This window comes from Seriola lalandi, unplaced genomic scaffold (genome assembly GCF_002814215.2).
Source record: "Seriola lalandi dorsalis isolate HSWRI2012SDOR001 ecotype SW California unplaced genomic scaffold, Sedor1 jcf7180002054508, whole genome shotgun sequence".
NCBI classification, from domain to species: Eukaryota; Metazoa; Chordata; class Actinopteri; order Carangiformes; family Carangidae; genus Seriola; species Seriola lalandi.
In genome coordinates this window covers 47,752-59,493 of record NW_019525061.1, presented here as the reverse complement: position 1 = coordinate 59,493, position 11,742 = coordinate 47,752, and the positions used below count along the sequence as shown (strand labels likewise).

The window sequence follows — 11,742 nt, the reverse complement described above, 5'->3', positions numbered from 1 at the left end:
GGGGTCACTATCAGTAAATGTAGTGGAATGCTCTCCGAGTTTGACTTTTGGTGAATCTTCCTTCAGTTATGTTAAAACTAATATAACGAAACCGCCCATTTGTCAGACTTTACATGCACAAAGTAAAAACCATAATAAAAATGAAAATAACAAAACAATTTCTACAACCACATTAAATGCCATACATGATTGCTGCTGCACTGATGGTAGTAGAAGGCTGTTTTTACTGTTGTTTTGCAGGGGGAAAAAAAGTAAAACTAATTTGAACTGTAAACACGTGTGCTCATTGTGCAACTATTTGTTTGAAGCTGCGTGACACACTGAGATTTGTGTTTGTTTCTATCTCTTGTCAAAATACATCACATTTATACATTAACGCATAAAGATATTTTTTCTACGCATTTGTTTTGCTGCTGATGATGGTAGGCATAGCTGAGAAACAGATGTTAGCATTTTGCCTATCAGCATGTGTAATTAGCAGCATTTGCATATCCAGAGTGTTTAACCCACATTCAGCTGTTTTTCACTTTATAAAATATTGATCTATAGGAAAGTAAATGCTTAACATATTATTGTCAGCAGTCTTGCTTGAATGAAGCAAGATGAGACATAAAAACAAACTATGCTAGGAAGGCATTAGCTAATAATTATAGCAATAGAGGTATAGATAACAATAGAACGAGGTGTTAAAACTAAGCATTATTTCTATACGGTTTTTAAGTGAATCATTTCATCCGTGTCATTCCCTTCTCTAAATAGCTTCATTGCCATTAGTAAAAATATGTGCTATGCCTCAATTAGCCAGCTCCATGCCCTGAAGAGTCGCACCATGCAACACTCTCTGCATGCAGATCCACCAAATGCTAAGCACTGTCGCAGCATATGATACCAATGCCATTAGCCAGGTGGCTTTCATTACCTAAATTACAGCTATTGTTTATAATTAATTATTTGTAAATAGGAAGATTCTGAATATAATTGATAGCTTGAATTTCTCCCATCTCCTATTAATTAGGTTGATGTGAATTTCTAGGCTTTTCCATGTGTTTTTTTTTTTCTTCTTCCTGTATGCTTAAGACACTGATACACTCTGAATGCACAAGAAGATTAGGCAATTCGACACTCAAACTTGAATTTGTCAGATTCATAACCAGTGGATAGCCTAGCTTAATAGAGCCTACAGCACTGACCAGACAGGCATACCAGCTCAGTGACAAAGTGAAAGTCCCTAATTGTTTTTAATTTAATCTGCTGCTTTACTATTTTGGGTGCCAGTGCATATTAATGCTCTGTCTTATGTTGTAAGGAAGGGTAATTAGGTTGAGAGTGAATGATTCCCTAACCACTCTTCTGTCTCCCAGCCTTCTGTTTCCCCATGTTCTAAATTATATCCAAGAGGGAGGGATTTTTATAATTTTTTTTCTTCTCACATAAAGGTCAGTGTAAAGATGAGTTGCCGTGTCACAGATTCTTTTTTTGAAATGAATTTTCAAAGGTGTTCTTTGTTTGCTGTAATCATTTTCAATGGCTGAACACTGGACTGAAACCAAACTGGTACGCATCACTGATTCATAAAATACAACCAAGTAGTTTAAGTAAGTAGGACAGGGATTGATGAACTCAGTTGTTTACCATGACATCTTACCAATGCAATAAAAAAAAAAAATTAATTAGGCTAATTGTTTATGTACAGATATAGTTGAGACTCATTTCCTATCCTCGGTCATAGCTGCAAAATTGTTTTAGGATTTACTTCCAGAAGAAATTTGTGTCGTCTAACAGTTATTTAAAACAAATGACAGTAATATGACCTTCTCTTTTAGGTCCTTATTTGGTCTTTTGGTTCATTTTTCAGTCGTAACTTCATCACAAACAGACAGCTATAGTAATATGATTTTTTTTTTTTTTTTTTAAAGGTTGAAAATCTGACCATATTGTCTTTTACTGTCAACTTTTTGTCATATCACATAACATTATAAACTATTTTACACAGAAACTAAACCTGCTGCTGCTCTAATCATGTGCACATGTCCGAATAAAATACTAATCATCAGCTTTGTTGAAGGCTCAAAAAGACCGATAAAGAACCAGGTTTTGGAATAGTGTTTTTGTATCACTTTATTTTTATAACCGCTGAGCTAGGGTTGAATTCCTCAAATGCTGGTATTATGAGTTAAGGAGGTGGATATATTACAGTGAAAATGTAATGCTACTGTTCAGCAGGCAGATCAGATCCCCATTGTAACACTGCACTTGGCTCCATATTTTAGCATGAAGTGAGCATACTGTGCCCAGGAGAGCACAGGTTGGATATACATTAATGTAAAGTCAGCAATAACTTACTATTAATGTCTGTCAAATGGAAAAAGGAGCATTATACAATATGAGCCCAGTGTAAAACTTGACAGACTCTATAAAATGCAGACAACTCTTGGTTTGGATCCAGGTATCTGCTCTTATCTCTTTACATTGCCCTCATTTTTTTATTTTCTTAAAATCTTGTCTCGGTACGTCACTTATTTTCAGCGTATCTCCAAGGTGCAGTTTTTTATGTCGGCAAATACTGATTGAAGTAAGAAAGAAAAACAAAAGTCCCCAAAGTTTTTAGTGTTTTTGAAACAGATATGTTTTCTCAGATATTAAGAGCAGTTTATGTCCCTTTAAAGTTAACAGGGTATAGATTTAGCAATTAGGCAGTAATCATGCTCATTATAGAGAGTAATCCATTTAAAGCCTAACAGATGTCTGTTCCAACGGGGGGATCATGATGGTCCCATGCCAACAATAAGGCTGTAATGTTGTTGAAATGCTCAGGTGCAAGGTTGAAGTGTGGAAGAAATTTTTTTCCTCTCTTAAGTGTCCACATGTTGACAGTTGACCATTTAATGGCCCACTTAATTGCAGTGGCCCCATCGTCCCCAAGCATCATTGTAAATTAATGCTGAGGTGGCAGTGTTTTTTTTCTGAGAGCCCCCCCCCCCCTTCCCCTTTATTTCAAACATTTGGTCCTTCTCCGTTGTGACTGTAACTTTGTAGTTGACGAGACTCATCTGTGTGATGGGTTGAGAGCCCTGGAGAGTTTGAATATTTGAGAATTAGCTGTTCTCCAGCCAGAGCAGTAAAACTGTTTTAAATCTGGCGTCTGGATAACCCAAAATGACGTCTTTGGTGGGGTAAGTCATTATAAAGTGCTGAACTATTCCAGTGGTTGAATGCTTTTATTAAGATATGGTCACAGTCTGAGACTCCAGACACAAATCAGTGTTTGAGATTCCTTTGGCTTTGTTTACATGTCACATGGTTATTTCATGGTTTATAGTGATTGATGTTGAAGGCCTATGTGGACTCAATATTTCAATGCAGATTGGAAGCATCGGCTTCTTGTCAGTATTTACATACCATTCTCAGGTGACTTGTAACGAAAAGTCCATTAAATTTAACAATCAAGTGTACTGAGAGCAGTACATGGAGACACAGCACCACTGGAGACCATCACAGAGCAGTTTGTATGTGTGTGCATGCTTCAACTGCATTCATATGTTTTTTTGTTTTTTTTTTCATATCCAAGGTGGAGGTGTGTACCATCTAATTAGAGTAATATCTGTCACCACTTTAAATATCTTCAACTCAAAGGATACTGTGGGGGTTGGGGAGGGACATCGAGGGGGCTGTGAGTCCCCGTCTGGAGCTGCCTGTTTTCCAGGTTTGCCTCTCTGCCAGGTGTTTGACATTGACTGGAGCTGGAGATGAATGTAGCTTATGGCAACCCATGGAATTGACCGACTCCTGGGAGTCCCAGCTTCCTGCAGTGAAAGTTTCCATTTTCAAAGCCCATCAGTTGCAGTGGGAGGGCTCCCGAATGGCCCATATGCCAGCCCAGCACTGGAAGTGAAGCAGGAAAACTTTCTCCTATCTGTGTATTGCTACAACACTCACACAAACAAATCCAGACACTCACAGCGGTCATCTCCCTGCCGATCCAGAGAGTGTAATTGCCAGTGAATGCAGTGTTTCCCTCAGCAAATGGACATGAACCCTACCAGTTATTTACATGAACGTCATTAATTTCTCTCCAATTTTTCCATGTTTAGTTTGGCCATGAGTTCTTTCCTTTTGTATAGTTTCACAACAGCAGAAACAGCACTTCAATTAAGAACAATTTAGCTCCCAGCATTCTTCCAGGCAAAAAAGGGAGAGAGAAGAAATAGTGCGTATGAATGAGTGAAAGAAAAAAAAAAAACACAGGCTATATTTTTCTCATCTCTCATACCACACGCAACCTCCCCCTTTCTCACACCCCCACGCCATCGTGGCAGGAATCCTTTGTCAGAGGTGTTCATCTGGAACAACTTTGCCACACTTGTTTTCATGTTCTTTTAGATTACAGGGCAGCTGGCCCCAGCTTTGAAGCTCCCCCTCTCCCTTTGTCTCTGTGCAATGCACTCTGGTAATTAACTTTGTCCTTCTTTTATTTGTTCCAGTCACTCGCAGTCCACTCTTCTGAGCATCTTCTCCCTGGAGTACCAGGTTAGAAGTTTTCTTCCTTTGTGAGCCCTGACAGGTGCCTAATTGAATGATGAATGTCCCTTTATTTCTTTGTAATTGAACTGCCAGCTCTCTGATTGGTTTGGAGGATGCCCCCCCCACCATACCCCCGTTTATTTCACCCCCCCTTCCCCAACTCCTCTCTCCCACCACCACCTCCACCCCCCTCCTCCTCCTCCCCACGTTCACGTTGAGAGCCCTTGCCTGCCTGAGCCTCAGTGGATGTCTGCCAAGCCTTCCCATCCATCTGTCTAATAACATCTAGCCCCTGCTTATTTGGTGGACCTGTAATAAATTATGCTAAACCATTATTATTCTGACAATAATAATTTCCCCGTGTAGTGCGGCTGCGTGTGCTAAATGTTTGCTGACTCGCACTGTCACTGCTGCTTTCCACGGCTGACAGCGGATGATGATAAATGGCCGCTGCCGCCAGTGGCAGAAGGCAGCACAGGCAGAAAATGGAGTCATTTATCATCCCCCTGACAGGTGTCAGTCACACTGCCTGTCTCTGCGGAATTACATTTTTTTTCTGTGTGTAGTAGTTTTTAAATAAGTTGTTTTTTAACCAATGCTCTTCCTCTTTTATCCCCATGTCCTCCTCCCTCTCAGCAAAGATGGCAATTGAATTGCATGGAAATGTCAGGGTGTGGAATGTGGAATAGGGTCATTGTTTGATGGAAAAAAGGGGAAATGAATACAAGGTTTGAGTGAGGGGGGTGGAGGTGGATATGGGGTTGGGGTTCTGAACAAGGTTGCCTCGGCACACTTTGACCCCCAGCAAACTTATTGAAATTAAATTACTGTGACCTAAGATCTCTTACACTTGTTCATATACAATAGGGCATGAAAGAGGAGCCAAGGCTGAACAGGCTGAACATTTTGGGCTGAAAAAATGCTTTTGCCTCCTCACAGTTTTGTATGGAAATCATCCATGTTTGTTATAATTATTATTATTATTGTGATTATCATTATTATTATTATTACATCTGTGATCTCTTTGTGACAGAAACGAACCAAAAGAACGATCTCAAGACACCATGCACCAGATGTTATTGAAAGCCACTACCAAAGGTACTGCATTACTTTGTATTGTATTGCTTTATTGCTCTTCTCTCTTCTGTCTAGTACTCTATGTTTATCTTCCTCTCATCTCTATCACTGTTTTTTTTTATCTGTCTCCCACTCTTGTGTGTTCTCTTTGTCTGACTGTGGAAGGGACTTGCCAAAGTCACATGAGAGTAGGTGGGCCACCATGACAGATATAATCTCCTCCAAACAAATCACCACCCTCAGGATTCATTCCAGACCTCCACTTGCACCTGCTAAACTAAAGCTCTGTTCTCCATGTCAAATTGAAAGAAAAATAAATAAATAACCAGCCATTGGGCATTTGCCTTACACAGGCTTATGATGGGATGATTATCTGTAATTCAATGAATATGGATAAATTAAAAAAAAAAAGAAAAGAAAGAAAAACAGACTGTAGGGGGGAAAGCCTCTTTGCATATTGCAATTAGCCTTTATCTAGCTTATTAGGCCATTGTTCAGGGGGAAGCAAGGCTGGATAATGCACTTCTAATCCACTTACAACAACAAACCTCAGAGATGATCTGGGTAAGATCTGAGGGGAGCTGCAGTTTTAGCTGGCGAGGGAAAAAAGGCTTTTTGGGCGGCAGGGGTTAACTAACTATCATATGCTTGTCTGGCTTCAAGGAAATTTGAAGCCCTTCAAGCAGTGCTGTTTTAACCGCACCGAGCCTGCCATATGCCACCTAGGGCAAAGTCATCAGGGACATTAGCATGTCTTGGCTAGCCTGGTCTAGTCCCCTCTACCCTTCTGTCTGCCTTTGTGGGCCATGTTTTCTCCTTTTTTTTTCACTGCTGTTGTTCTTTGTTATAATGAAGGTATCTAAGTGAAGTCAAGGCACATCCCACTGCTCCCGTCCTGCTGGAGTTGGCCAATGAGGTAATGGCATAACCTTTACTTATTTTTCCTTTTTTTTTCTTTTTTAACCTTTGAAAAAAAATCCCTTCAACTGATGCTTGCTTTTTTCTATGGATAGATGGAAGTTGGCTGCAGTTTTTGACTTTTTTTTTCTCGCTCCTCGTCTGTTAGTCATTATCAAAATTGGTAAAATAGTCTGCTTCATTATCAATTATTTGATGTAATTAACTCTCACCTCCATTAAGCAGATGTGAAAATACTTTTTGTGTTTTATTATGCAATTTCCCAAATTGCAGAGTTGCTGCAAACTGCGGACAGGTGAGGACAGGGTCATTGGTTAATTCCTCTCTTCATCACTTCATCAGTTTGTTTACTTTAGGAGGTCACTGTTGGATTTGTGCTCCGGTTGATGTAGTAGCAATTGTAAAAATACATATAATTATATGTGAATTTAAATCCAATATATTAAGTAGTACGGAATTCAAATAGTAAATGGTGGGTGTTTGTGTGCTTGTTATAAAATAGCCTGATGCTTCAAGCACTTAAATTATTCACTTGACCAAGTTTCTGCATTTCACATTAGTGAAAAGTAATCTACTCAGAGGCCCCTAGTGTTTCTTACATTCTGTACCTAGTCAGTAAGTTATCGTTTCCATTAGGATAATACCAAAGAATCAATCTAGTTCCTAGTCAGTGAGGTTGAATTAGCGGAATTACTATAGAATTGATGCAGTACATTTTAGATTGTCACTGGATTTTACATGATACTGAAATTCTTGCATTTTTAATTTATGTATGATTTGAATACATTGTTACTCTAGCAGTTTCCTCTTATTTTGATTGTTAGAATGGGCTCTGTAACCTTTTTAAAAACATTTAAATGCACATTTAAATTTTTATTGGTGCTCACACCAGGCAGTGAGATTTGAGGGTTTCTTCTTCTAAAATAAGAGTAGTTCACATGCATCAGTGGCACTTCAAAGCTCACTGCCATTATTCATTCTCCCATTTAATTGACACATGATTTTTTTTCTCCAAAGGATTAAATTCAGCTCAGAGATAACTGTCTATGAACCATTTAACTGTCATTTTAATATGCTACTTAACATTTAAACCAAGCACTCATGGTCTCCCAGATCACTAATTGATGTAGTTTCATCCCTTTATGAGACAATATATCTCCAACAGAGGGAAATGATTAACAATGATGAAAACTATTCAGGGATTTTCTTTTTTGCCCCCCAGAAAAAATCCATGAATGAAGGTTCGAAACTCACCATTTTCTGTTTTTTGCATGGTTTATATGGATCTTTATGTAAAGGTTACTTACACATACAATCTTAAGAGTAGGTGCAGTTATGCTGTGTTGTATGTGACACCCCTTAGCTTTGGGGGCTAATAAAACCAGAATTCTACTGAACAATAATTATTTTCAGCTTGAATTCAAGGCTCTGTGAATCTTAGTCACATGTTAAAACTCATGAAGTGCTGCAGTCTGACTTGAGAATGGAGATGGACTCATGATTAATATGAAAATTAGGGAGACGCAAGTACCTGAACTAATCAGGTGGTCCTTATTCAGCCTGGGCCAGCGTTGGTAATGTTGCCATTTTTCATGTGTCGGCCCTGATGCAGGTTACCAGGAATCTGATGCTCTCTCGTTTTCCAAAGGTGTGAATGGAGAGCAGGCCAGTAAGCACAAAGAGGAAGGAACTGAGAGGGGAGAAGACGGGGAGAGAAAATGAGGAGGGTTAGGGAGAGGAGAGAGAACTAGCTGCAGGCTACAAATGCTAAGTTTGAATTGCTATCAGAGGTCTTAATGAAGATATAAACTCTGTGCTCACCCCTTAATTATTATAGACACGTTTGGCCTTTTTTTTTTTTTTTTTTTTTTTTTACAAGCTGCCTTCTTAGTGCAATATTATGGAGATGTTAACAAATACTACTGCGGGTAAAAAGACATTGTTTAGACAGAAGCCTCTCTGCTTCCAGCGTTACCAGGAAGCATCAGAGAAAAGATGAAACACACCATTCTCACTACAGGCTGAGGGCAAATTCACTTTTGGTCCCCAATTATGCTAACAAGAGAAAAAAATGATCTTTGGCTGCAAGTACGTTGTGTTTCATAACAAGCTGGCTAGGAATGGCAAAGTCTTCAAGCCATGTTTTAATTCCCTCCTTACTGAGGAGGCTGTGAAATTTAGTAGTGAATGACTTAATGTGTCTTCTTATTTGCAGCATATATATTGTTTAAACAAAGGTCAAATGCAATACTTATTACTAATAATTTTGTTCCATACGCCTAGTTTACCTTTTAAAGCTTGTACATGCATCCATACATTTTACGATTACTGTTCATTTGAATAAATGATTGTCACAGGCCTAGTGTAGGCCTTGAAAATTGCCATTATGATATTACCACTTGAACAATCTTACTTTTTTTTTTGAGTGGGAAGGCATTGTGATAGGAATGTGGTCAGGTAGACAACTTCAGTCATTAGTACTCCCTTACCTGTCAGGGCTTCTCCCTGCTCTCAAACCAAAAACATTGCACACCTCTCAAGGTGTCTTTGTGTTCAAAGAGTGCTGCAGCCATAGGTTCTATCCTTCCTATTAAGGACTGCATTCCCACAGTCCCTCCGGTATGTCCTGTTGGTTCCTGCAGTTTTGCCTTGGTGATCATTCTATGATTAAAGCTCTCCATTGTCTCTAGTCTGGGCATAGTGTGTGCTGCTTTTTTCATACAAGATGAGAGAGCACAGTTGTCCGTTTGACAGAGGCAAAGGCAATTCAGCTTGGCTGCGTAATAGGCGATCTCTTGTTCCTGTGGGAAAGGTTTTTGCAAAGGAAGGCTTTCAAAGACCAATTTGCACAGGGATTGTCGAAAGTTGGGTCAAGGTTTGAAAACGTAATAATATCATTACAATCATTATTATCTATGTGACATCAGCCAAAGTTAGACTGGCTGAGTAATTTTAGTGCCATATTCTTAGGTTCTTTGAAATATGTCCGCACTTCCAGCTAGGTGCGTGAGATTTAGTCTAATGGTTTGTAAATGGAGCAGTTCTCCAGAGAGGAATAACAATTCCACTATACCTGTGTTTTGAAGCTGCATTAAGTCCCCACTGACGCCATACCCTGTTTTTTATTAAAGCTAATTCTCTTTTTTTTGGTTTTCAATCTATGTAAAGGTGGATCTGTCTCCTGCACTGATGGCTCGTATCATCCTGGACAGGTTTCTTCAGGACCTGGAGGGTGGAATGCGTGAGTAACACTTTCCCATTTCCCCACTCTGTGCTTTCTATCATCCCCCCATCAGTCTTAATTGTAGCACTTTGTCTTTTGAATCTCTTTCTGTTTGAGCCCCAATTCCAGCTCTAGCTGCTGTATTTTCAGCCTGTCCAAGCCTAATGAGAGACAGACCACATTTAGTAGTAGCTGCATCCCAGGGCACATGACTGGCAATTAAGCACTGGGAGGACCACCCACCTCTCAACTGCAGTGTGGATCAATGCTAGCTCACCTCATCAGTGTTATTTATAACGCCCCTGATTTCTCCCCTCACCCTCCTTCATCCCCCAATGCATCCATCTACTTCCTACCTTCTCTTCTTCCCTCATCCCCTTCTCCTTCTCTGTCCCTACTGGGAGTCGGCTGATGAAATTGACTTGAGGAAAAGTGTGGCAGAAAAAGCAAACCATTCCTCAGTAGCGCTGATGGACACGATGTGGGAGAACAAAATTCCAGACGCAAATATTTTTTTAAACATGTCAAAGACACTGTCCAGAAATTGTGTCCATTCTGATTAGTATCTTTTTCTGTGATATTGGCATAATTTGAAGTTACACCTTTTTGCATGTAATATTTGTTTATTCCTTTTCTTTTTCTTTGTTCTTTCTATTTTCTCACTCTGGGATTCCCAATATTATATGCACACATGGTTCACTGTCATTTCAAAAGGCATATCCCGAGTATTGGGTGTGAGTGTGTAGTCAGTAGTCAGTGCTTTGAGAGTGAATCGCATGATGTCAAAAAGACGTGCTTCCAATTTAATCAAGAAAGAGATTAAAGTGGATGTGTGTTATTTTCAACTTCGCCACAGCACAGCCATTTGTCAAAGTCAAAGATGTGATTGCTTTGGACCCACCGTTATCCACTGCCTGTCAAAATACTAGTCTGAGCAGCTTGTAGAACAGGGCATCCATCCAGGAGAAGCACTCCGTTTCAGATAATAGCACGCTGTGCTCCAACCCCCCCCCCATCTCCATACAGTGAAAACATGCTTTATTATTGCTCCGAATAGATTTGTAGCAGATGAAACTTCCTGGATGATTGTTGTTTAATTTCAAAACAGTGTTGTAGCCATGCAGCATCCCAGTGTTTGCAGGCTGGTGAGTAATGTCATGGTCGTGGTTCTTGTCGTAGAAAGTGATTTCACAGAGTCTAGATGGCTTTTACAGGATAATCAGAGATTCATAACAGCCTAACTAAGGACACATGCTGTGACAAAAATGCTTTGATTTAGATCAGATTTAAAATTCACTTAAATTCTTATCTGGTAAAATAGTTTGACTGCTACCTGCTATATGAGTTTGAAATGTTTTCAAATGAAGATATCATTATGCTGTACCTTTGCACTGTTGCCAGTTGTAAAGTCAAAGACTGTGAGGGTGACTTCTGTTTTGAAAGAGCTTCCCTGCAATCTCCTCATGACCTGCTTGGCCTTTACAAATGAATTGCTGCACACATGGGCTGCACGGTCAGATCGTCCAATCTCCCTGTGTGTATATTAGACTCCATTAATGTGTTTCCATTATGAAACAATGCAAGGATAATTGTCTTTGCTGGCAATTAGCTAACAGGTTGGTTCAGTGCTATTGGCAGGCGTATCTGTCATGCCCCCCCTACCAGCCCCAGAGTGCGCTCCAGTGTGCATGTGTGCGTATTTGTGTATTTTTTGTCAGACTCCAGAGGGAGGGCAGGCAGGCGCACTGCAAAGATCAATAGACTTCTATATAAGGGACATTACCCCCAACTGGGTGAGTGGCTTGCCTTTGCCTAGCACCATCGTTTTTTTATTCCCTTTCTCTCTCCCTTTGCATTTAAGAGACACAGGAATGGGGCCTTTGGGACTGTGGAATATATGTACAATCACTAGTGTTGGATCGATACAGAGTTTTAAATTGTTTTCTGTCCCTTCCTTGTTTTGTTTTGCTCGCTTGTTGTTGTGTGCCCCCCCACCCCCCACC

General features: G+C 39.9%; 1 protein-coding gene across 1 annotated transcript in view; it reads left to right on the top strand.

Annotated features, from left to right (window-relative positions):
• Window positions 1-11,742, top strand: part of cdin1 (CDAN1 interacting nuclease 1) — a 55,613-nt gene that overhangs the window by 5,826 nt on the left and 38,045 nt on the right. Inside the window, exons 3-7 of the mRNA XM_087175840.1 lie at window positions 4,482-4,527; window positions 5,555-5,619; window positions 6,454-6,514; window positions 9,685-9,757; window positions 9,869-9,919. Of these exons, the coding sequence (XP_087031966.1) occupies window positions 4,482-4,527; window positions 5,555-5,619; window positions 6,454-6,514; window positions 9,685-9,757; window positions 9,869-9,919 (296 nt within the window). The remainder of the gene's footprint in view (window positions 1-4,481; window positions 4,528-5,554; window positions 5,620-6,453; window positions 6,515-9,684; window positions 9,758-9,868; window positions 9,920-11,742) is intronic.